The following is a 24,950-nucleotide window of genomic DNA, read 5'->3' as shown; positions in this document are numbered from 1 at the left end:
GAGGGAGACAATATATATGTGTGTTTGTGTGAGAGAGAGAGAACAGGAACGGATAGAAATGTGCAGTATATTAAACTGAGTCACATGTGCCTGTCGTCCATCGCCTCCATCTCTGTTTGAAGAATTTAAGGTGGTGTCTTGAACTGGGAGGGATTACGCTTGTGGAATCTGCATTTGTCACACACGGCAGCTGCAACCTGGTTATTTCAGAAGAGCCAGGGCAGAGTCCACAAGCACACACACACACGGTATGCGCGTGTATGAGGAGAGGAGGGAGGGGGCTGCTCGAAAAACGAAGACCAAGCCAGCAGTTGCTGAGCGGCTGCTTAGTTTGAGAGTGCAAGCTCTTTCTGTCCGTTCCTCTGCTGTCATCTTGCCGTTGCCTTGCTCTCTCTCTCCCTCTCTCTCTCTTCCTCTCTCTCTCGCTCTATCTTCCGTCGTCTCCTCACGTTTGGATTCAGTGGGGGAATAAAGCAGGAGAACCCAAGGAAGAAAGCAGGCAGGAAGAAGCAGCTCTCTCCCTCTGATCCTCCTCATCAGAGCCCCAGCAGACACTGAGGAGCCAATGGTCATGGTGAAGGAGAAAGGTAGCATGGCATTGCACAGCACTGGGTGGGGACCAGGAGAGAGAGCTCATGCAGAGGGAGAAAACCAGGCCAGCATGTGGGAGATTTGCGTGCGTGTTGGATGTAGGGAGGACAGTTCGGTGCTTTAGAAGGATTGCGGTGTGTGAAAATGAATGAGATACTGCAGAAAGGAACAGAGTGGGACTAGAGATGAACGGATATATTGGACAGGGCAATTAATCGGTAGTCATTAAGCTGTTTTGAGAGTATGGATAACTGCTTGACTGATATCTCAACGAAAGTAATATTCTACGTAATATTAGTTTGGAAATCAGACACTTGTCAATTGATAGTGTGCATTTCTATTGATAATGTGTGAAATAAGTAAAACTCAATGGATAGTGTGCATTTTCTGTTGTCATTTTTTACAATTATTTTTAATTTTGCTAAATAAATGTAAAATTCAATAGGTAGTGCATGCTTACTCCTAATACTTTTGAGGATATTTTGTATAAACTAATAGTAAAACAATGGATAATGCACCTTTTAACACTTAAAAATCATATTTTTTACAATTAGTTTTGATTATATATTGTGTAATTTAATTGTAAAACACAAAAAAAGTGCATTTTCTGTTTTCAAATATTTTAGTTAATTATTGTATATAATAGCCATAATGCATTGTTTGCTACCATCAAGTTTTGTTAATTATATCACCGTTATGTTGGATATGAGCCACCTTGTTCTCTAGATATCTGTGTTGGCATCAGGCATTAAAAAACTATAAAATGCTTACTTAAAACTCAAGTATTTTAGTGCTGTCAAACGATTAATCGTGATTAATCACATCCAAAATAAAAGTTTTGTTTACATAATATATGTGTGTGCACTGTGTATATTTTTTATGCATATATAAGTACACACACATACATGTATACATTTAAGAAATACATATTGTTTATATATTAAAATATTTTATATATATATATATATATATATATATATATATATATATTATATATATTATCAATTATATAAAAATAAATATGTACATAAGTATGTGTGTGTATTTATGTATAAATAATATACATCGTTTTATAGCCCTAATTTAGCCTAATTAATTTTCAGTATATATTGTGTAATTTCAGTGTAAAACACTTTTTCGGTTTTTAAACATTTTAGTTAATTTCTAGTATGTGTTGTTTGCTACCATTAAGTTTTGTTAATTATAAAAACTTGCTCTCTAGGTACATGTGTTGCCATTTTTTATAGTGCTGTCAAACGATTAAACGCTATTAATCGCATCCAAAATAAAAGTTTTTGTTTACATAATATATGTGTGTGCACTGTGTATATTTTTACAAATATATAAATACACACACATGCATGTATATATTTAATAAAAATGTTGTATGTATGTGTATATATATGTAATATATGTATATATAATGTATATGAATATGAAAAACGTAAATATTTTCAAAATATATACTGTATGTGTGTGTATTTACATATACATAATAAATATACACAGTACACACATATGTGTATATATTGACAAAAAGTTTTATTTTGGATGCGATTAATCACGATTAATCGATTAACAACACTAAAACACTTGAGTTTTACATAACCATTTTTATAGCTTTTTAATGCCTGATGCCAACACAGGTGTCTAGAGAGCAAAATGGCTCATATCCGACATAATGCCGATATAATTAACAAAACTTACTGGTAGCAAATAACGCATTATGGCTATTTTACACAATATATACTAGAAATTAACTAAAATATCTGAAAACAGAAAACGCACACAGTTTATTGTTTTATATTTAAATTACACAAGATATATTTAAAATTCACTCATATATTAACAAAAACTTTTATTTTGAATGCGATTAATCACGATTAATCGCTTGACAGCACTCACTTTTTGATTAATTGTGATTATATATTGCATAATTTAAGTGTAAAGCAATAAATTGTGTGCATTTTCTCTTTTTAGATATTTTAATTATTCTGAAAAATAGCAATAATGCAATGTTTGCTACCAATAAGTTTTGTTAATTATATCAACATTATGTCAAATATGAGTCACCCTGCTCTCTAGATACTTGTGTTGACACCAGGCGTTAAAAAGCTCATGTTGGTTAACCACTATATAGGCTGTACTTGAGTTTTTGTGTTTTTAAGTCAAGCTTGCAGTTAATATAAAGCTAATTATGGATTGTAGTCTGTGTGTGTGTTTGTCTTGGGTTAGTCGACGATTACTTTGCCTCTAAATCACTGCTCAGAATGTTGGCTGCAAACATAACGTGTGTTTATTATCATCCAGAAGACCAGTTTATAGACACTTGTGTTTATTTATCAGCATTTGTGCAGTCTAGTACATATTTGACACATATTAGCATTTAAAAAACATTTGTTGTGTGTGAATATGCAGCTGTCTGACTGGTTTGTGCTAGGACTTCTTTGCTTTATTAAGTGGCAGTAACTTCAGAAGTTTCATGTTATCTGATGATGGAAGCCGCATTATAGCAGGAACATCTGGTGAATCTTAAACGCTTCATTATCATGTTTACTCAGGCCTCAGGACCACACCGCCTGATTAAAACAATACAGTGAAAAACACTCAAAATAGGACGGAAAACTGATTGTTATTCAACAAAGGGAGCTTCGGATGGCACAGTTTCCAGCACAGTTGTTGTGTAATACTATGTAGGAATTTAGCGGGCTATTGAATTATTAACAGAATGCAGGCAGTGCACAGTGCGTTCCTGTTTGGGATTTCTCAGCAAAAAGGGTTGTTTCCCGAAGAAAGCCCTTGTCACGACTAGAAGGATGTTTCGTTGCAGCGATGTGCATGTGTTTTGAAAAGTAGATCATGCTTTGGTAAAAGCTAATAGTGGTCTGCGCAGAATGAGGGAGGGGGAGCGAGGAAAAGAGACATGGGAAGAGAGAGACTAAGAGAGAATGAACTCAATAATGCATTTAGCCTATCGCTGTAGCCATGGCAACTGGGCGATGACTGGTCTGTTGCTGAGGCCGTACCCCGTGTGAATCACAGCACACTATACACTGCAAACGCACCTCACACACCTGTATTTACACACAAACACGTGTAAGTCAGAGCTTTTATACAGGGATTTCATATAATATGTTCATTAATACATATATAGAGTTTCTGCATTAACATACAGGCTTGCTGCCACAAGCGAACACACAGACAAAGCATATAGACATTTCTACAATATTTTAAATATTACGTTTATATTATTTAAATTATAAAAATCAATAGTAGTAAATATAAGCTATATATAATTGTAAATATTATCTATATTAATTTAAAATCAAATACATTATTTTTGTATGTATTTTTGTATTAGGTTGTATTATATGTATTATTTTTATTTTTTATTACATTATGCACGCATTGAAATTATAGATATTGTCTGTTAATAGACATAGTCTACAGTTTCCAATTCTCATGGCATTTACATTATACCCGAATATACCCAAATGTTTTTAAAGACCTTTTTATGCTCATCAAGGCTACATTTATTTGATTAAAAATACAGAAAAAACTGTAATATTGTGAAATAATATTGCAATTTGAAATAACAGTTTTCTATTTTAATATATTTTAAAATATAATTTATTCCTGTGACGGAAAGCTGAATTTTCAGCATCATTACTCCGGACTTCAGTGTCGCATGATCCTTTGGAAATCATTTTAATATGATCAATTTTATCAATTTTATCAATTTTATCAATTTTATTTTAATTTAATCAGAACTCTTTAGGGATTATAAAGTTAAAAAAAAAAATAGCATTTATTCAAAATAGGAATGTTTTGTAACAATATACAGTACTGTTTAAAATTTTGGGGTCAGTACATTTTTTCTCTCTCTCTTTTTTTAATAATTTTTTAGGATATGTTAAATTGATAAAAAGTGACAGCAAAAATGTATATTGTAAGAAAAAACTTTTGAATAAATGCTGTTATTAACGTTTTAATCATCAAAGAATCCTGAAAATATGTTACAGATTCCAAAAAAAATTAAGCAGCTTCCAACATATAATAAATCAGCATATAAAAAATATTTCTAAAGGATCACTGATGACTGGAGTACTGATGCTGAAAATTTAGCTTTGCACCAGAGGAATAAATTATATTTTAAAGTACATTAAAATATAAAACAGTCATTTAAAATAGTAATAATATTTCACAATATTACTGTTTTTATTTTCTGTATTTTTTATCAAATAAACAGCCTTGGTTAGCATGAGAAACTTCATTAAAAAACAATACAAATTGTACTAATATTGTTTAATATTAATTGATTAATTAAATTAATAATTAATATATTAATGATACATTATTTTAATAGCAGAACATCCAAGTTAAACAATCTTTGTTTACCAGAAAACTGAAGGAAGAGCTTTGAATTTAATGTATAGTAATAACTATTTTATGACATCCCATTACATTTTTTCAAACATTATTCTACTGTATCATTGGCCAAGTGCGATCTCATTCCCCACTGTGCCAGATTTACAGATTGTTCATTTCCTCCATGCATTCAGCTGGAAAGTGTGTAAGTCTGACATTCAAACATACACACAAACACACATCCAAACTCCACTCAACATTTGCTTGAATACCCTCTGTGCTATCAGTTAAATGGGAATGCTCAGTTGGACTCACGTCAAAGGCAACTCTGATAACCTTTCCATAAATGGTCACAGAGAGCTCCACATGATTGTAAATAGGACTGTTGATCTAAAAATGTATTGTTCTGTGTCAGAAGAATACATATACTGTACTATTTTTGTAGTCCTATATTTTAGGACAGAATATTTTAGGATAATGATAGTTAGCCAAAGACATTGTCTCTAGAGACTGTTTTTGACTGCACATATTTATCCCTACCCCTATGAAAGGCTTATAGGCCTAGTATTCACATGGTATGCATAAATACATAGAATTTCAGTCCTGAGTCTATTTTTTGCCCACATAACACTGATCTCAGCAGAAATGTTAAAAATGCTCTTTAAACAGGCTTTTAAGAAGAAATATTAAATTCTAGAGTAAATAACACAACCATTGATTGAAAAAAGACCTACCTAGGGCTTGATGTATGTTAACCACAATGACAAACACACACTTTTCATTAAGTAAATATAACTGAATCCGGATGATTAAGCAGTGTATAGCTACAGTTTGGAGTTTGAGTGCCATTACCAGTGGCATAAATTACCAGTTGGATCATTTATATCCGTTATTAATGGAAAATACTCAACAGTCACCAAGAATTGACTTTATTTTCTGTTATGCAACAGAAATATTCAACGTAAAAGTTTCTGATTTTAATTTAAGCTCATGATATCAATACAGAAGATATAGCACAGCTAACATCAGACCAAAATGTCAGTCATTTCCTTTTGTTTTAGTATGATCCATTACTTCTCTAGCTGGTCTGATGTGTATTTTAATGGCCTTTTAATGTCAGGAAAAGATCAGAATGACAGCACTCTTTGAAAGGGAATGTTAGAAATCTGTCAGCCACTTTTAAAGCAGATAGCAAGAAGTCAGATACAGAGACTAATAAGCGTACGTACTGTATATGTCATTATCCTTTGGCTATTACACCTGAGGGTACCTTACATCACTCGCTGAACTCAGAGGCCTCATAGGCTGTGGTGTAGATATGCTATCACATTTGCACAATGGTACGTGTCCTTTGCTCAGCTGGTGAGTTTTATGTATTTATGCTTTAATACTAATAATAATATCTTAACCCAGGGGTGCTCAACCCTGTTCCTGGAGATATACCTTCCTGCAGAGTTCAGCTCCAACTGTATCTATGTGTTTGATCAGGGTTGGAACTAAACTCTGCAGGAAGGTAGATCTCCAGGAACAGGGTTGGGCACGCCTGCCTTAACCTGAGACCCCATAGTTATCTCTAAAATGAGACAAACAGCAGAGAGTTATATAATGTTGTTGTGATTTAGCAATAAAAAGACTGCACTGTACACCAGCAATTGTGCAATGTTGAATCACATATATAAATGTATAAGTCTGCTGTAGATTTTATTTTGCTGATTTTATTTCAGGTAAAATGTGTAAATTCAATCTGTAGGGACTGATTCCCACTACAGTATCCCAAAGCTCCAGTATGTGACACATTGCTGACAGAAACTGTGAGATTATATATTAGGCTATATATTGATCTTTATCAGCGAAAGGTTTCCACAGCCGAAATATGATGAATTGTACTGATAATATTGCACTAGAGAGCACTGCTTATTTCACTTTTATTAAAGGAGAAGCTCACTTCCAGAATGAAAATTTCCTGATAATTTACTCACCCCCATGTCATCCAAGATCTTCATGTCTTTCTTTCTTCAGGCGAAAAGAAATTAGGGTTTCTGAGGAAAACATTCCAGGATATTTCTTCACATAGTGGACTTGATTGGTGGCCAACGAGTTGAAGGTCCAAACTGCAGTTTCATAGGGACCTACATGATTCCAGATTAGGAATAAGGGTCTTATCTAACGAAACGATTGATCATTTTTATATACTTTTTTTAACCAAATGCTCATCTTTCACTAGCTCGACCTCACGCATTATGTAATCACGCACGCATGATGTAGGCGAAGTACCAACCCAGTGTTTACAAAGCGAATGTGCAAAAAAAGGTTAAACAACGATCTTGGATGATTTTTAAGTTGGAGGAGAAAATAAGATTAAGTTTTTCGCCCTACTCTACCTGTTTTAACTGAAGTACACGATGAAGAACTAACCGCGTGAGACTTTTCCAGCATGATTAGGCAATGTGTGAAGATGCGCATGTGCATCGCAAAACTAGTGCAAGATGAGCATTTGTGGTTAAAAACAGGTGCTGCATCCGAAAGCCTAGACAGCTGACTTGCTGTCGATAATGAAACAAAAACTTGTTTTAAATGACAAAAATCAACTGACATTTTCGTCAACAAATAAAAATGAAACAAAAATGTTAGGGAGGGACCAGATTTGGTAATAGATTGATTCAGAACGAATCTGTTGTGTGGTTAGGATGTTGGATGCATAACGTTACATTTTGAACTGTATTGTATCCTATTGATCTATCCGGTGGGACAAAAGCTGGCATACATTTGCTGCACGTCTTTTGGAGTAAGAGAAGAGCAGACATATAGATAAATTTGACGACGCAAAAGAGAACTCAATTCGGTCCGGTTTCCTCAGCGCACACACCAAAGCAGTGCCTCTCACACAGCACATGAGCACTCTTTTGCGTCGCGTGAATGGAGAAATACACACAAAATTATGGCGAATTGTCCGTTTTTAAGGAGTATTCACGTAAACACACTCGGTTACGTCTTAGCTGAATGTAAATACTTGGGAGAATATCACTTGTGTGTCAGTACATTGCATCTGTGCCTTTGGTTTTAAAGGGACAGGAGCCTAATTTAGTTGCCATTGTGTGTGACATTCAAGCAACAAAAGAAAGACCGAAAATTGCTCACTGCCCTAAAGTGATATATATAAATAAATATGAAGAATGAAGAATGTGGTAAACAAGTTGTTATAAATTATGCATATAAACACAGAAGACCATGTTCCTGTTTCTTTATGAGAAGTAGTTTCATTTAATTTTAATATGAAGGCATGTTGCATGTCACAACAGTTAAATCTGTGTCTATCTTGATAAAAACTTAATATCAAACCTATGTTAATTTTAGAGAAATGCTTAATAAATGCATTACACTAACTAAACCCATTAGATTTTAGCCGCCTAAATATACTGTAGATTTAGTCGACTAAAACTAAAACAATTCAGATGACTACAATATGAATACAACTAAATGGCACTTTAGTCAAAAGACTAAGACTAAAACTAAATCAAAATTTGCTGTCAAAATGGGATCGTGTAGAGCCCTTTGAAGCTGCATTAAAACTTCAGTTTGTACCTTCAACCCATTGATCTCCACTGAAGTCCATTATATGGAGAAAATTCCTGGAATGTTTTCCTCAGAAACCTTAATTTCATACACTTCTGTACAAACAAACCGACTATATTGTGTATTTCTAAGCCCTGAAGAATGTAATGCACATGCATTTGGATATTTGTTTTGTATCTGATGTCATCTAAATTTATGGCGTTGGTCATGAGAGACAATATTTATCAGGTGCTGCCAACATTGTTCCGTTTTCTCGCTCCTCCTCTTGGCCACGGACCCTATTTGCGAGTCTGGACGTGGGCCAACAATGTGAGGGCCGGCGTGACGACGACTGGAAGGGAGCCAGATGCTCATCACAATACAAATAGAATATCAAACCAAGACAAAATGATTATGAGTAATGAGTATACCCTGAACGCATTACCTGTGGCCACATCTGTGTCTAAAACAAGCTCTCTTTAGTATCCAACCCTGACACGTGTGGATTGACCGGTCGTTTGTACTTGGCCAGAGTGCAAAAGGTTAGCAGGGGTCAAGTATTGAGTTGAGAGGTGAGCTAATGCTGAGATTAGTACGGCGGTTGTCGTGAGGTTAAACTCTACTAAAATTAGCAGAGGTGAAACAATCTCTGAGACAAAACGATGTTCAGAACGTCATGGTCTGAGTTGAGGAGGAATTGTGTGTGTAGTCTAAAAAATGGCTGCTGGAGGCAGTGGTGAGGAGTAAAACATTGACTCACTCGGTTCACACAAACACGCACACTCATTCTGAGTCAGAACGCCGGTTCAACTCAAAAGACACTTTTGCCTTAGGATTGAATAACCCTTTCCAGTTTCACAGCTAGCAATAATTCAGTGTTAAACTCTACTTAACACCATCATAATCTTTTTAAATGTGTTCATGTGTGTTAATGGACAGATAGCATATTAAATCACCAAAGGTCAGTTTTTATTTGTTTTTGTGGGTGGTTTGACGGTGAGATTTTGTTTCATATTAGAGCTATAACAAGCTCTGCAACATCCCAAGGATCTTTTATAGACAATTTCCATATAAATATGTCTTGCACATGTTGCATGAATAAGGCTCATAGTTTGTGGTTCAGAAAGCTTCAATATTTAGCTGCGCTGTTCTTCACCACCTGCCCACATTCCCTCACATCTGCGTCGAGCGTGACAGAGTAGAGGTAGCATGCTCTGCCTTTGGCTGAATGCGGAGAACACATACTGTAGCAGTGTCCAAATCTGCCTTTTGTGAGTCTGCCTAATATAGCTACAGTGTGAGCTGTTGTATTAGTTTCAGCATATGTCAGGAAACTCTCCTCGTTTTGCCCATCTGCATGATTGAAACACGAAACAGTTCATTCTTGGCTTTCTGCTGTCTGTCGACATTGCAGCTTCACTCTGGGGTTCCACCGTGTGAGCTCCCGATGTCGTACTGTTGCCGCCCCTGGTAGAGCTGGTTGCTATAGCAACAGCTGTCTCGGGTGGAGGAGGAGGTGGGGGGGGCTAGTTTGAGACTAAATCCTGTGCTTCAGTTTCAAGGGCCGGTAGGAACATTCTTGAGCACAAAACCCTGCCAGAATCTTATCAGTACTGATTAGTGGCTCGCAAACCACCTCGTCCAGACAAAGGGGAAATTCCTGTCATCCACGACAACTGCAGCAGAGAAAAAATAAACCATGATGTCCCTTTTTTATACTTCATAGCACATATGAGAGCTTCCACACTGCAATTAAAGGATTTGTTTACTTCCAGAATAAAAATTTCCTGATCATTTTCTTACCCACCGTCATCAAAGATGTTCATGTCTTTCTTTCTTCAGTCGAAAAGGTTATGTTTGTAAGTTTTTGAGGATAACATTTCAGAATTTTGCTCCAAATAGTGGACTGCAGTGGCAATCTGAGGGTTGAAGTTCCAAATTGCAGTTTCCGTGCAGCTTCAAATGGCTCTACACGATCCCAGCCGAGGAATAAGGGAAACGATTGGTCATTCTCTAAAAAAGGTAAATATTTAGATACATTTTAATCACAAATGATCATCTTGCACTAGCTTGACTTCATGCATTATGTAGTCACGTTGGAAAGTTTAGGCGTGACAGAGCAGAAGTACCAACCCAGTGTTTACAAAGTGAACATGCAAAGAAAGTCATGCGCCCTTTGCATAAAATGGTAAAGCAATGAGAAAATTTGTTTTTCCTACCCTACCTTTTTGAACTGGAGTACACAGATGAAGAACTAACCACGCATGACCTTTCCAACGTGATTACATAACGCATAAAGTTGTGGACGTGCATCGCAGAGCTAGTGCAAGATGAGCATTTGTGGTTAAAAAGTAAATAATTTTTTTTTTTTTAGAAAATGACCATTCGTTTTGCTAGATAAGACCCTTATTCTTCGGCTTCATGTAGAGCCCCTCAAAGCTGCACTGAAACTGCTATTTCAACCTTCAACCCACTGATCCCCATTGAAGTACATTATATTGAGAAAAATCCTGAAATGTTTTCCTAAAAACCTTAGACATGAACATGTTGGATGACATGGGGGTGAGTAAATTATCAGGATTTTTTTTCTGGATGTGAACTAATCCTTTAAAATGAGGGGATTTTTTTGTGTGTGTTAAGATTTGAAATATGCTTTCAACAGATTGTCATATGCAGATTGTTAAAGTGTGTGGTGGTGTTTTGCTTGTTTATGACAAAAAAAACAAAAAAACTAATGAAAAATAGAATTGTGCTATGGAAATGTACAATTCTATTAAAAAAAGCGAGATGTAAACTCAGATATATTTAATTCTGACATTGCAAGTTTAAAAAAAATCTGAATTGGAAGGAAAAAAGTTAGAATTGTGAGGTAAGAAGTGGTAGTGGAATTGATCTTCCATAGTTTATTGCGCAATAACCAACAGTGCTTGTGACTGATTCTTTTTGTGATTTATGGGGCAGTCAAACTACACTTTTAGTTCCACCGACTCCCATTCATACACATGCAAATGCAGAAGACAGTAAACGCAAGCACATGTGAATTACGCCGCATTCAGGTCTGATGCAAATTTGTATTACATGAAGATGTATGACCAATAGAAGACTGATTCGTCATGACCTCACACTTTGTGCACTGAAAATCTTGCGTGACCATGGCTTTAGATTGAGTGGCAGCGTTTCTTGTGAACGAACGAACATAGCACAAGCCTTGATGTCCAATTCATGATCAGTTGATTCTTTTTGATTCCTTTATTGCAGATTTCCTCATAATTTAGTGGTTAATTTAGTAGTCGTAATCAGACTCAGTCAGTCAGTGAATAGATCATAGTTCACAACTGATGACCTCAGTGAACTGTGAATAATTTCTGTTCGAATTCAAAATACAGCCATTTGAAAATTTGGAATCTGAGGGTGCAAAAAAATCTAAATATTGAGAAAATCGCCTTTGAAGTTGTCTAAACGAAGTTCTTAGCAATGCATATTACTAATCAAAAATTACATTTTGATATATTTACGTTGGAAAATGTACAAAATATCTTCATGAAACATGATCTTTACTGAATATCCTAATGATTTTTGGCATAAAAGAAAAATCAATCATTTTGACTCATACAATGTTTCTACTTAAGACTGGTTTTGTGATTCATTTGTGTTTTTTTTTTATATGTGTATAAAATAATAGTTATTAAAAACAGGTTTTTAATTCATTTAATAGGAGTTTAAGTCATGAGGCCTATATGATAGGAAGAGAAATACATTTCAGCATACAATTAGGAGATATGTAGTATTTGAACAGCCCCTCAGAGTGGTTTACATAGTGGAGACGCTTTTGTGTGGCAATATTATGTAACCACATGGCCTGATAAGGAGCAGCGAGGGATGGTGGGAGGGAGATTCTTTATGTTAATCTTGCGCAAGCCTTTCAAGTGTCCAACGATTAGATTAGAGAGGCATGCGTTAACTCTCCAATAGGCCGAGAGATATAAAGTGAAGAAGTGTCATTCTGGAGCGAGAGAGAGAAGAAGAGTACAGGTTCCTGTGATTTAAGAGTGGGAGTAAATGTCAAAAGGAGGAAGGATAGCTTGAGTAAAAGGAAAGATTCATAGTCACGCTAATGAGACGCCACTCTGAAAGGTTCAAAGCTCTTTTTGTTCGAATTAACTTTAGCTTTTGACTGCCGCCAGGTTTAGGACAGCAGCTCTGAGTGGACGCCGTCTTTGCCTGATGACCTTGAACAAATATGGCACAATGAGGCCTTAAGTGAAACACAGCATGCAAACACCGATACTGAGAGAAACTGATTGAAGAGCCTCAGCACACGGCTCATTCATTATTTCTGTCTGTGCAACGTCTGCTCTCCTTCAGGGCATGTAATTATCAAGATTATAAACAACTGAAGAGTGTACTTGAGTTTTAATATCTGTTTATAGGGATGTTTGGGTTTTAAAGGAATAGCGCACCCAAAAATGAATATTCTGTATGCGGTTGTGTCTGCAGGCTAACATGTTAAAAGTTAGTAAACAGCAAAGCACAAATGACTCATGACCTTCGTTATGCAACTGTACTGACTCTAAATGACACTTCTGATGAGCAGTACAAATTTGTAAACAACACGACTCGTGCGAGCGAGTGTGAGCACCTCTCCATGTGGCTGTGATGACCTGCTGATTACTCCAAAAAAAGCCTCCAAACACCTACTAACACTCCTCTCACACCCACACACTGTGTGATAGCACCCGAAGTGCGGACATTGGCCCGTTGAAACACTTTCTAGCCAGTTACAAGCATTACGTAATGAAGGCTAGTTAAGGTTCAGCCTCTTGTTTATTAGTTTGTGCATCAACATGCATATTTATTGCTTTTTAATGAACTATGGAAATAGCAGCAGTGCTTAAATGCAGGAACAGTGCAGCCAATTAAAAAAACAATTAAGGTTTCAGATTTATATAACCGTGCCGTTTGCTTAGTCAAAAATTAGTTGGAAACATAACAAAGATCAGCACTGCCACACATGTATTGCTAGGGTGACCACCCGCCACCACAAAATTTGTAATGGTTTAACTGGTTATAATATGACTACTATTGGTTTTAATGGAAACTATAATGTACCATGTCAGTTTCTTCTGGTCGCCTTCTGTTGGTGGTTTGTTAAAACCACTAAATCCTAATGGAATATGTCCCACATTACACACTACAGAAAACCATTTTTTGGTTTGTAATGTTTGTAATGGTATTTATAGTTAGAATTTCTGTGATGTTTCTATTAGGTTTTTTTAAGAAGGGTAATGTTGTACAGCTACAGGTTGTAGTAGGTTTATTGTCTTTTAGTTAGCTAAGGACCAATTGTTTATACACTTGCTAATGTCAACTGTTAAATGTGTTGTTGTGGGTTTGAATCTCATTAATGAGATCATCCTATCCTATTTATCTGTGTAACAGCGTAGGCTACTTCCAAAACGGATGTCTTTGCTAATCCATGTCTCTGATTTTCTTGACAGTGGCCCATCCTCAGGATCCGCACCATCCACCAGGAAAACTGGTCATCCAGTGCTATAAATGTGGAGAGCCATGCAAGGGAGAAGTTCTCCGGGTGCAATCCAAGCACTTCCATATAAAATGTTTCACATGCAAAGGTAAGCTCTATTTACTACACAGTGGCTGTTAAGATCTGTTTGCAAAACTTCTGACATGTTCATTCAATGATGGATGAATATAGTAGCACCAAAGTCAACTTTAGCATGTTATGTTATGTTGTTGTTGAGGAAGTCAAAAATGTGACCAAAGGATAGATGAACAAAGCTGGCTCTGATAAAGCAGATGGCCTGTGAGCAACCCAGAACTTCATTACCTCATGAATGAAACCAAAGTTAGTCTAAAGTTGTATCACGCCCCCAAGGTAATTTAATTAAATGGTCCACTCACTCTTTGTCCAGTCTTCTGTGGTCTTCTGTGTTCATACCTGTTTTACCGACATCATCTGGCAGGAATTGTGGAAAATCTGACTGAATTTGCTTGGTGAGTCCTTCTTGAAATGATATAGGCGGACAGCTTTGGCAGGAAGTATATCACACATTTTTATTTACGTCTGCCGTGGTTGTACATGAAGTTCTGACCTTCTTTATATAGTTGAAGTGTTTTTGGCTGTCTCCCTGAAAGCTTATTTTCATTCTTTGTGCTCCATATGGATTGACCCTCAGGTTGCATAAGAGAATATAAGGTTTATGTGGTGGCATTTTGCCAGTCACAAAGAGCAGACAACTCATTTCCTTCTGGAAGCCTCAGCAAGAGCTCAATCGCTCAGCGTGCCTTTGTTTACATGTAAGACAGCACTCAAAGAAGAAAAACGGCCAGTTTCTGCATTCTTGATTAATGCGCAGCACTTCAATATGTGAAACATTAAGGACCTGTTGATAGATAACGGTGTCTTCAGCCGCTTGAATGTCATTGCCATAGCAACCATAATATCAGGTGTCTGCGTCTGGCTGTATAAAAACATTGTATGAGGGGTCTTGTGTCTGTAAGTCAGTGTGTCCGTAAGCTTCTGTTCCCAGCAATCCTTTAAACAGCCCTCAGAATCCGAGGTCTCTCCGGGTTTTCTTTAATCTCACCTGAGCAATTCACTCCACCTGTAGCTCCGCATTAGTCACTAATCGCTGACGCCACATTAGTCACCTGAAACAAGGTCATAAATGACAGTGCCCTGTCATCACTGAGATGAATGATTATACATGAGATTTCTTTATTGTTTTAATTTCTTTTAGTCACTACATATTAACATTTAGTTTTAAATCAGTGTGAAAAAAATTTGCAATCTGGGCAGTAATTTCATTATATATATTTGTAACAAATCTGTGATTTGGAAACAAAATAATGTCTCTTACATTGTCTCAAGTGCCTTGTGAGTTCAGCCCCGCAGTGAGATGTCATGATGGGCATATGAGCAGAGACTTACATCATTACTATAGCAACCAATGCAGAGACACTGGATATTGATGAGACCGTCTGAACAAACAGATCAGATTTTCTCAGTCACAAAATGGCAGTGCAGACGCTAAGTCCTAAAGAAGAGGTCATGAACTGCCTTTTTATCATTTTGTACTGTTCTCTGAGATCCACTTATATTGTTAACAAGATTCTTATATCAGCAAACGTCTTGTTTTGACCTCCCTCATCAAAAACGCTTAAATACTTAGTACATATCAAACGATCTATACTGAATGTTGCTTTGTTTAACAACTGACAAGGGAATAGTGACTAAATTATAAAAACAGTTACAGGTGACACTTTATTTTATCATCCAAGATGTTCATGTCTTTCTTTCTTCATCTGTAAAGAAATTATGTTTTTTTAAGGGAAACATTTCAAGATTTTTCTCCATATAATGGACTGGTGTGGTGCCCCAAGTTTGAACTTCCAAAATGCAGTTTAAATACGGCTTCAAATGATCCCAAATGCAGTTGTAAACGATCCCAGCCAAGAAAGGTCTTATCTAGCGAAACGATCGATTATTTTTAAAAAATACTACATTTTATATACTTTTTAATGTCAAACGCTCATCTTGTCTTGCTCTGCCTGAACTGTTTTTTTACGGTTCATGACAGTTAGGGTTTGTTGAAAAATTCCCATCTCATGTTCTCCCTCAACTTCAAAATCATCTTATATCGCTGTTTTATCTTTTTTGTTAAGGGTGTTTGACTTTCTTTGCATGTTCGCTTTGCAAAGACGGGGTCGGTACTTCTGCTGTGATGTAGGATTATTTTAAAATGATTTTTGAAGTTGAGGGAGAAAATATGATTGGAGTTTTTCGACATACCCTAACTCAAAATAGGGGCACCATACCAGTCCATTATATGGAGAAAAATCCTGAAATGTTTCCCTCAAAAAACATAACTTGTTTATGGCTGAAGAAAGAAAGACATGAACATCTTGGATGACAAGGGGGTGAGTACATTATCTATTAATTTTTGTTCTGGATGTGGACTTCTCCTTTAATAAACCTTTAACTACAACTTTTGCCTCAGTAAACTTTTAATTTGCCGCTTATTAATAGTTAGTAAGGTAGTTGTTAAGTTTAGATATTGGGTAGGATTAGGGATGTAGAATATGGTCATGCAGAATATGTGCTTTTCCACAACTTGGCACCGCACAGCGTCTTGTTGTCTTCGGAGGCATTTATCATTTGGTTTCCGTGTAGACCTGTGATTGTCTCTCTTGTTATTTACACTACATGCAAGAATCGGTGGGTGAGGCTAAACAGGCAGTGATGTAGAAGCAGGTGTTGATCTTCTTCTGCAGGCTGTGTTTTTAGCCACATTGTTACGTTAAAAAAAGTGGCACATTATAAAACCTGTTGTTTTGGCAGATAAGCTTCAATATAAGCTGTTTGTAGACTAATAGGATGTTTTTATTCTACAGTGTCCTCTTACATGTCAAAAGATGGTCATTTTGATTTCTCAATTTGAAACTCTTTAACCCAACCTGATCTGAATGCAATCGCAAGCATGCCGTTTTAGCTCGTTTTTCAGTCTTTCATCTTTCAGCTCTTTCATTGTGAGTTATGTTTTTCACAGGATTTGTACTCAAGAATTCCGCATTTAATTTTTGTGATGGCTGAGCCTTTAGTATTGATGCCTTTAGTATTCATTTCAGTTGGAAACTGCAGTGGTATGTACTTATTGGTACATATTTTGCATCTTGCGAAAAAGTTCCCACAGGTATGTTTTCATCATGAGATCAGGTAGCTTTAATCAGATATGTATGCTGTTTGTATGCAAGTCTAGGAACATCACAAGATTTACTTTACAAGCACAGAGTGAATGAAAAATGGAAAAATGGCCAGAGCCATTGGGGTTTAAAGTTTAAAAAAGCATAAAACCTGAATAAGTACATAAAAAAATTCTTTGATGTAAAATGAATATGAAATACTTTAGATTCTGATACTGCACTCTTTCTAGGTCACTAATCAAATAATCAAATTAGTGAAATTGGTAATGTGACTCTGTACAGACGGTCAGATGTTCTTGCTTTGAAACTCAAGATCCTCATTCGATCAATCTGAAATCATGCTGGAGAACATCTTGCTCCTGCCATTAAAATACAGGATAGACAAACCAAATAAGTTCTGAAATTCGGGTTGGTTGTTCAGTTTAACTTTCCACTCAAATTGTTATGCCCCCCAAGGGTCAAATTTTATTATTAGTAACCCTGGACCACAAAACCAGTCTTAAGCAGCACGGGTATATTTGTAGCAATAGCCAAAAATACATTGTATGGGTCAAAATTGTCATTTTTTTCTTAAATGCCAAAAATTATTAGGATATTAAGTAAAGATTATGTTACATGAAGATATTTTGTAAATTTCCTACCATAAATATTTCAAAACTTAATTTTTGATTAGTAATATGCATTGCTAAAGACTTCATTTGGACAACTTTAAAAGCAATTTTCTCAGTATTTTGATTTTTTTGCACCCTCAGATTCCAGATTTTTTAAAATAGTTGTATATCCTATCCTAACAAATACATCCAAAACAAGTCATATCCATACATCAATGGAAAGCTTATTTATTCAGCAAAAAATTACCCTTTTGACTGGTTTTGTGGTCCAGGGTCACAATATATTATTTATTACATTTAACTTTTTACTCAGTGTTAAATGTTTGTTTCATAACATACATATATGCATTTTCATGCATGTAATACAAATCTACACACAAATAAAATATTCTTGTTGATTCTGAAATTCTTGTTGATTGTTCAATTCAAATTGTTATGCTAAGTAATTTTTCATGAATGTATGGTATCTAACTTTTGGACCCCACTTTACTTTGAGTAGCATGTGAGTACCGTATGAATATTGAAATCATTCAGCAGTACCGTTACAAAAACTGCACACATTCATGGATATTAATGTATATTAATCCTCAGCAATTCCTTGATTGTCAAATATAGAACGAGTAAGACTATTAATCTTTACTAGCAGTGTTTTTCTTGAACACAGAAGAGGTCACCACGAGGGCTCAGGTTAAACAGACCGGTCACTTGTAGTTCACTTACAGGGAATCCATAATCTAATGGATCTCCCGTGTTTTTAGTCAGTCAGCTCCATTCCTAGAAATCAGGATTCAGACTGTTGCATAAGATCTGATGTTACTTTCTGTGTGGATACCTGGCATGAGTGCTTTTGCTGGGGTGACCTGCCAATACCTGAACTCTGGCAAGAGAAGACGCAGTGCTCTACAGCTCGGTTGTAAGCTAATGAGCCTTGCTCTGCTCTATTAGTTTCATTTGTTCACTCTAAGCAGGCTCACTTAGATCGCTAGAGTGAGCATGTGCAGTCAACATCTCCGGCTCCGCTCCCCTTCTTCTCTACGGTGATCACTTTATATTCCTGTCCATGTCTCACCCTGTCTTTCTGCACATTCTTCCTCCCTCTTCTCTCGCTCTGTGTGTGAATGCTGTGTCAGTCAGAGAGCCTGTGTGTGCTATTTCAGGCATAGTCTCCGGGAGCTGTTAAAGCGCTGCAATGCTGGAAATAGCTCTGCTGATCCCCATTGGGAGGATAAGACGGCAGAGGAGGGGTCTTCGCACACCTCTGCAGAGACCGCCAGTCTGTCTGTGAACATGTGTGCTTGTGTGTGTGCCAGTCGCTCCGCAGCTGTGGGTTTGCATTAATGAGGAGTGGCAGATGCCCCTTGGGGTCAAGGGTTACGTGTCTGAACATGTCATTTTAGGATAGCATTGTCACAGCCAGGAAGATGATGTCACGGGTTGACCTCAAAGCAACAGACTGTAATCCAAGATGTTCATGTCTTTCTTTCTTCAGTCGAAAAAATGAAGGCGTTTGAGGAAAACATTCCAGGATTTTTCTCCATATAGTGGACTTCAATGGGGATCAGAAGGTTGGAGGTCCTAGTTGTAGTTTCAATGCAGCTTCAAAGGGCTCTACACGTTCCCAGCCAAGTGAACATTTATCATTTATCATTTTATTAAATTATCATTTTCTAAAAAATACAAATTTATATACTTTTAGTCACATTGGGGAGGTCACACATGACGTAGGTGGAAGTACCAGCCCAGTGTTTACAAAGCAAACATGCAAAGAAAGTCAAACACCCCTTACAAAAAAAGGTGAAACAACAATGTCGGACGATTTTGAAGTTGGAGGAGAAAATGAGATGGAGTTTTTCGCCCTATCTTACCTTTTTGAACCAAAGTTCACAGACGAAGAACTAACCATGTGAACGTGATTACATAATGCGTGAAGTCATAGACGCGCATTGCAGGGCTAGTGCAAGATGAGCATTTTTGGTTAAAAAGTATACAAATTAATTTGTTTTTTAGAAAATGACCAATCATTTTCCTAGATAAGACCCTTATTCCTTGGCTGGGATCGTGTAGAGCCCTTTGAAACTGCAATTTGGACTTTCATATGTCTTGATCCCCATAGACGTCTGCTATATGGAGAAAAAACTGGATGTTTTCCTCAGAAACCTTCATTTCTTTTCGACTGAAGAAAGAAAGACATGAACATCTTGGATGACATGGGAGTGAGTAAAATCAGGAAATTTTAATTCAGGAGTGTACTACTTTACATGTGTTTAATCTGGATTATTGCTTAAAGAGATTCAACGGAGTATGTTATAGCAACAGGAAGAGGAAGTTTGGTTTACCTGTTGAGGTCAGGTCATCCTCATTTTGAAGAGTAAGATGTATATTTAGAATTTATTTTTATTTGGTGTGTATGTGTGTGGTAAGTCCTAATGAGATTCTTTGGAGTCAGAGAAGTTCAGGCAGTCCTTACTAAAATAGCGAAGAGGATTTTTCTGGCACCTGTCACTGTCAGAGATGAACATTACCAATGGCCAGACTCCATGTGCACACAAATAGACTTATATACACACACACACATACTCCTTCCGCTCCGTCTCCCATTAACCAAACAGTTGTCAGTTGTAAAACAACCTCTCTACTTTAAACAACCATACACACACACACCCTCGAACACATTTCTCACCCAATCTTTCCCTGTCAGTCTCCGAAATGGACACTCATAAAAGTCATTATAACTCATAACACAGTAAGCCATCATGAAAGCAAAAAACAATTTACTGCTCTCTCTGCAACCCAGCATTAACTCAGCAAGTTGCCTCGGATACAAAACACAAACTGTTGTGCAGTGATGTGTGCTTGAAGCTAGCCCTGTAATGTCAGGCCGAAAGCTGTAATATTGTGGCTTCATGCAGACAACTGAAACAGGAATCAACGTTGAGTCTAACCAGAGGTCATCCTAAGAATGCCAATGAACTACAATTTTCCTTTATCTAGAGAGAAAAAGGCTGCTCTGTTTGTGAATGATTGATTTAGCATAATAGCTTCGCTCGCAAATTGTTAAAAATGTGCAACAATAGTAAATATTAACTTAGATTAGGGAATGTTTTATCTGGCTATCAGAGGTAGTAGCATAGCAGATATAGTTCCGTCTCATTTGAAAAATCCCAAATTACATCTCTAATGTATCGTTTTCTCAGCAGTGATCTTTAACAGAGACTTTCTCTTCTTAGAATAACGTCTTCCAAGAAACGACTTAAGTAATCCTAAATAATACAATCCTACTGAATCCACGCAAGCAGTGGTGAATATGGGCCATTCTGCAGAATGCTGTCCAACAACCACATTTGAAAATCTAAGTATTCAAATCTTATATGTTTCGTAAGATCCTTCTATTATCTATTGAAACCCACAATAATATTTAAGATATCAGTAAGCTTTAATATATAGAAAATCGTGATTTAGTGGGTACTTTCAATTGGGAGGTGGCTGTCCGAAATCCTAACCCGTAAATTTCAACTTATGAAAATGATATTGAAACAATTTTTGCATTTGTGAAGTGCAAAAAAATATTTATTTTATATTTTCTTTGTCAATTATGAAACCTTATGTAAAAAGAAATAGAAAAAAAGCGCCCCGCATTTTCACGTGCATGTTTTTAAGTCCATTGGCTAAGACTGATTTTAACTACACCCCTACATTTATAATAAGGAAATACTCATGTGTCACTGACACTTATAGCTGCAAGGTGTGAGTAGATAGGTCCCATCATTTTGAGGTAAATGTGTTCAAAAGTATGAAAAATTTGTTTGTAACTTTAAAGAATGTCACTACCGAACACTATTTTTCTGTAATTAAACACTTTTTCGGGAGTTATTCCATATGATTTAGTTTTTTGTATATGTGTACAACTGTTTAGAGCTATGCTAGCTAATCATGTGCTGATTAGCATCTTTGAGCTAGCTTTAAAAGTTAGTTCAAAAATTGCCACTACTGTTGAAACTGTCACGACCGAAACATTTGGTGAAATTTTGGTAAAAATCACAACTGAAACATGTCATCGTTTCAGTAGTGACAAAAAGGAACACATAATCCTTATTTGGGGGAGATAAACAAAATTGCAGTACAGTTATGTAAATTTTTTGTGTTTTATTAGTGTTTTAGTTGTGGGTTAAAATTCTGTAATGTGATGTGGTAGCTACTAAAACATTACAGTCACTAACGAAAATGTGCTGTCACGACTGAAACATGGGATGTTTTGTCAAAAATAAAATATATTATATTCAGCTAAGATGTTATGATAATGTTTGGTTCAGCGTATATTCAAACTAATGAATCCTTAAGTCTGAAATTAGTACGATCAACTTTTTGCCATATGCAAAAAAAAAGATTGGATTTAAAATACAACAAATCTCATAAATCACACTTGAAATGTTGTTAAATTGTAATTGTTATTGATTCACCTCTGAAAACTTTTTAATAAAATAGAAAAAAATATATATTTACAAGCAAGATGTAAGAAAAAAAACTTAAGGTCAATATAACCCTTCTAAAGAAATCATATATTACTGTGTTTTAATAGTGAAAAATCTGGGGAGAGAACAAACATTCCAAAACTGTCTGAAAATACAATATGAGAATTAACTGCACAATTACTAGAAATGTGTACCTTGGATATTATACAATTTGAATACATACAAAATTTGTGGGAAAATACACAATTTTTCAAGACGTTTCCAAGTTCTGTAGAATGCCCCATATGCTATTTTATTTATCAATTTTCATAAGAAGTTGGCATCTTTCTTGCTGTCATGAGTTTTCATGAGTCAGTTCTTCATACTGTCCTGCATGTGTGCTTTATTAAATTTGCTGTTCTCTGCCATGTAATCTATATGAGTCACCCATGCAGTGGCTCAAGGGAAATTTAGCTATAACTTATAAGCACAGGAAACATGTGTTTAAGGATTTAAATTATTCTTGCAGCATACAGTACCACCTGCATTCCCTGCTGAGGTCAGACTCTGAATTCTCCTCCCAAGTGAATCCTACATTTGTGCTATGAAGACTCAGCGGTCATTTTAACGAACTCTGCATTTTATTTTGCAGCTTTGGTCAATGTTACATACAGACCTTAACATAAGCAGCATGAATGATGTGTCGCCATTAGTATCTGCTCACTCTGTCAGTGCAGAAAATCACCATACCTCCAATCTGAATCTCCATATAGCGGATTTTTTAAAAGGGATAGTTCATATAAAAATAAACACTTCGAACTCATATGACTTTGTTTGTTTCGAAGACTGACACAGAAAAGAACAAATTCTTGAATAAAATTGTTATGTGGACAAAAATTATTTTTGTAGCTTCATCAAATGAACTACTGATGTCACATGGACTATTTTAACAATGTCCTTACTACTTTTCTGGGCCTTGAATGTGTTAGTTGCATTGCCGTCTATGCAGGGTGAGAAAGCTCTCAGATTTCATCACAATATCTCAATATGTATACGGAAGATGAATGAAGGTCTTACGGGTTTGGAATGACATGAGGGTGAGTAATTAATGACAGAATTTTCTTTTTGGGGTGAACTAACCCTTTCACTCTCTCCCACATATTTCCGTAATGAGGCTGGACAGGCCTGGCGTACAACATGGTAGTACTTTGTCATAATGGTGTTGTTGGTAGTTTCACATGGATAATAAATGGCCCCATGCTCTGTGCCAGAGGGCCCCTCATGCCAGGCAGGGTTCTTGTTTGGGAATCATTTTTTCTGCTCCATTAGCTAATGTCCCAGAGTGATTAAGTGCATTAAAATGAAGCTTAAAACCACAGATAGAATATAGAAGGGGGAAATACACCCCACTGATGTCTTTCCATGGAGGAGAAACTAGTAAAAGTCTCAATCAAAGTGGAGAGAAACCCATGCTGAAAAAGTGCTGTCCACTAAAGTGCAGGCAGAAAGCAGCACGCTGAGAAACTCATTAAAATATTAATGAAGTTTCTAAAAGCTTGTTTGATGTCTGCATTTACTGTATAGGAAACCTGGGGCTTTCTGCACTTCTGCAGTCTTTACAGATTGTAACTTGGCTTTGTTTCTAAAGGTTCTTTGTGTCATCTAAACTGAACTCACAGCTGTATCAGATGTCCAGGCTCTTCTTAAATCTTTCCAGTAGTTCATATGAATCATTTTTTCCCATTTCTATTCAGACAGAGGCAGTTAGAGAGTGTGTGGATGGAGAGGTTGGCTCAGTGATTGAGAGTATGGATGGATGTTTGTTCTGGGAGGAGTTAACAGGCTGTTCTGTTGAGGAGGGATCTGACAGACAGCCGAGAGCGTCATTACACTTGCGTCATTGCTTATGACACACACACTCAAACACACGCACAGTTAAACTCCCAGTCACTCCAGTCCATGAACTACTGCTTCTCTTCTTTTAAGAAGACATGTTTTAAAAGGATATATATTCATGTTTTAAAAAGGGAATGGGTTATATAGACACATTTTAAAAGGTTATATAGCAGTTTTATAAGCACCTAACAATACTATTTTTGACCATTAGGTGGTGCTGTGTGCAGACTGCACTGGTGCCCTAGTTCATAGTGGCAATGACAGTTATTAGGGGTTCAAGCCCATAGCACTGAAACCCTACTGCAGTTGTTAGAAAGGTCACGGATCAATGAAGATCGTGCAGACCAAACTGTAAGACGTAGAGAGGGATGCTAGTACTCACAGGGATGCTAGTACTCACACCGTTTACAATGTGACCAAGCCTTGCCCCAGTCGGCCTGCCGGGGGCGCTACAGCGATCAAAAGAACGAAATTGCTCATAACTCGAAATTTTCGGGTATTTCACATTTTTTGAAAAACCTACTTTTGCAAACTAGTCCTAGGTTTTTCGCCCTTTCAGAATCAAACCAGTGCAGAAAGATTCCCTGGAAAGTAAATATATCAATAATTATGAAAAAAAAAAGTTGACCTTTCAACTTATCGTCATAAGGGGGCAACACAACTTTCGAAAGGGGTGGGGCCACTTTTAGTAAAATGCCTGAACGGAATGAGATATCTCTGCCCAACTCAGAACACTTATGTAAGTGCTCAATCTGAGGTC

General features: G+C 36.5%; 1 protein-coding gene across 1 annotated transcript in view; it reads left to right on the top strand.

Moving 5' to 3' along the window:
* Nucleotides 1-292: 292 nt before the first annotated feature.
* ablim1b (actin binding LIM protein 1b) overlaps nt 293-24,950 on the top strand; it is a 72,583-nt gene continuing 47,925 nt past the window's right edge. Inside the window, 2 exon segments of the mRNA XM_051124436.1 lie at nt 293-587; nt 14,010-14,144. Coding sequence (XP_050980393.1) covers nt 566-587; nt 14,010-14,144 — 157 coding nt within the window. The 5' untranslated portion in view covers nt 293-565.

This window comes from Labeo rohita, chromosome 12 (genome assembly GCF_022985175.1).
Source record: "Labeo rohita strain BAU-BD-2019 chromosome 12, IGBB_LRoh.1.0, whole genome shotgun sequence".
In the NCBI taxonomy this organism is placed as follows: domain Eukaryota; kingdom Metazoa; phylum Chordata; class Actinopteri; order Cypriniformes; family Cyprinidae; genus Labeo; species Labeo rohita.
Note: the sequence above shows the minus strand (reverse complement) of the source record. Positions and strands in the feature narration are given on the sequence as shown.